Raw genomic sequence first — 1,931 nt, forward strand, 5'->3', positions numbered from 1 at the left:
TCAGGGAGCAGGAAGAGATTGCAGAACAGAAGGAGAAAGAACGAGTTCAGCTCCACCTCCAGCTGTGTGCCAGCCAGCAACAGGTATATAGACAGTCTATGTATATAGTCTATACATCTATCTTTTTTATCTACCCATCTATCTATGTATCGATCCATCTACCTATATCTATTGATATACTGTATGTCTCTATGGCCGTGTCCCAATTCAGGGGCTGCATCCTTCGAAGGACGCATTTGAAGACTGCTTACGTCACAGCGGTGCGTCAAGTGCTGTCCCATTTCGAAGGGTCCTTCAAATGCGGTCGAGATATGCAGATTTGAAGGATCCACCGGGTGGATCCTTCATGGCCCAACGTATCCCAAGATTCATTGCGCGTTGGATTTTTTTTCAGAAATGGCGCGGAGAGAGCGGAAGAGGCAGCTGCAGCGAATACATATTTAATGACAAACTATGTAAAAACATTTTTTTCATATAAAAGTAAGGTTGGGACCATTTTAAATATGTAACTTTATTGTCAAAGTTCAATGACATTAACGCTAGACATATAACGTTAAACTAATTAACGTTAAGCCAACGTCCTCTCTTCCTCTTCACCCGGCGGTGAATCTTCTCCCACTCCTCCAATAAAAGATACAACATAACAAATAAAATGATGATTTCTGGCTCCATATTTCTTCTCCACTGTCCGGTTTGAACCGCAGCTGTCAGGGTTGCTAGGAGACAGGAGCGGCGCGTGGTCACACAAGGTGAAGGACGTTAACGGCTGGTTACACAATCTGGAAATGCTCCGTAGGCTAGACCGTCCCATTCCACAACGCTCGTTCGGCCTTCGGTGTGGCCTTCGCGGTCTATGAACACGGCCTATATGTCTGTCTATATGCACCTCTCTCTGTCTTTCTGCATTTTCCCCGTCTTTGTTCTGTTGTTCTAGTCTCTTTCTATGGTCTTGTCTTCCGATGGTTCTGTCCGTCCGTCCGTCCATCCACCTGCCTATGTTCACATCCCCTCCCTCCCCCTCTAGGTACGGTCCCAGGTGGAGTCCATCCGTCAGTTGACCTCTGACCTGGAAACGGTCAAAGCGGCCCACACGGTGGACGCCGACCACTGGGGCCGGAGAAGAGGCCAGCTCCACATTCGATCGGAGCAGGTCAGCGCCCAGCTCGCCCAATCACAGGCCAGGCTCAGAGAGATGGAGGCCGAGGTCACCAGTCTCAAGGAGAGAGTGGTCCGGGCCGAGGCGGGGCAGCGGGAAGCCGCAGACAAGGTCAGTGTCTCTCTCTCTCTCTCTCTCTCTCTCTCTCTCTCTCTCTCTCTCTCTCTCTCTCTCTCTCTCTCTCTCTCTCTCTCTCTCTATCTGGCTCTGTCTCCCTGTCAGAGCTTGAAAGAAGAACTTGAAACCTCAACGCTTCGGTCCACTCACATAACACTCAAACACTTTAAAGGGATAGTTCACCGATTCAGAACCGGTGTTCTATCATTATAAAATCGCTATTATAATATTTTAAAAAGTGTGTTTCTTCCCTCTGTCTAACCCAGTCCTCCAGTGGCCCAGCTGTTACATTTCTCCTGAGATGACGTCAAATGACGCGTTTGACGTCATCTCAGGAGAAATTTGCTTGCCTGCTAGAAGGGCCGAGGACTACAAACCACTAGTTCCGCATTTTTGTAAGCCCACCAATAAGGAATGAGGGGGTGGGAGCTCGCGTACGAGATGTAAACACAATGTCCGCCATGTTTCTTCACCGCTTAGCTAGAGAACTAGACCGACACAAACCTCCGACCATGGCAGAAGCAAATTTGCAATGGGAAACAGCCAAAGTGGATTTTGAAAATATATTGTTGGATTCGGACATCCAGGGCTATTTGTACGAGCCACAATACAGCCAGGAAGAATTGAGACAAATGGAGGAGGAGGCTGCTGCTGCTGC

General features: G+C 48.5%; 1 protein-coding gene across 1 annotated transcript in view; it reads left to right on the forward strand.

Moving 5' to 3' along the window:
- The window catches only part of LOC311371240 (uncharacterized protein), a gene marked incomplete at both ends in the record, with an annotated part of 3,077 nt that extends 1,810 nt beyond the window's left edge, over positions 1 to 1,267 (forward strand). Inside the window, 2 exons of the mRNA XM_084489416.1 lie at positions 1 to 83; positions 1,025 to 1,267. The exon at positions 1 to 83 is cut by the window's left edge and continues 85 nt beyond it. Of these exons, the coding sequence (XP_084345542.1) occupies positions 1 to 83; positions 1,025 to 1,267 (326 nt within the window). The remainder of the gene's footprint in view (positions 84 to 1,024) is intronic.
- Between the last annotated feature and the right edge of the window lie 664 nt (positions 1,268 to 1,931).

The sequence above is a fragment of the Micromesistius poutassou genome (assembly GCF_964030765.1).
Source record: "Micromesistius poutassou genome assembly, contig: SCAFFOLD_5734, whole genome shotgun sequence".
NCBI lineage: Eukaryota > Metazoa > Chordata > Actinopteri > Gadiformes > Gadidae > Micromesistius > Micromesistius poutassou.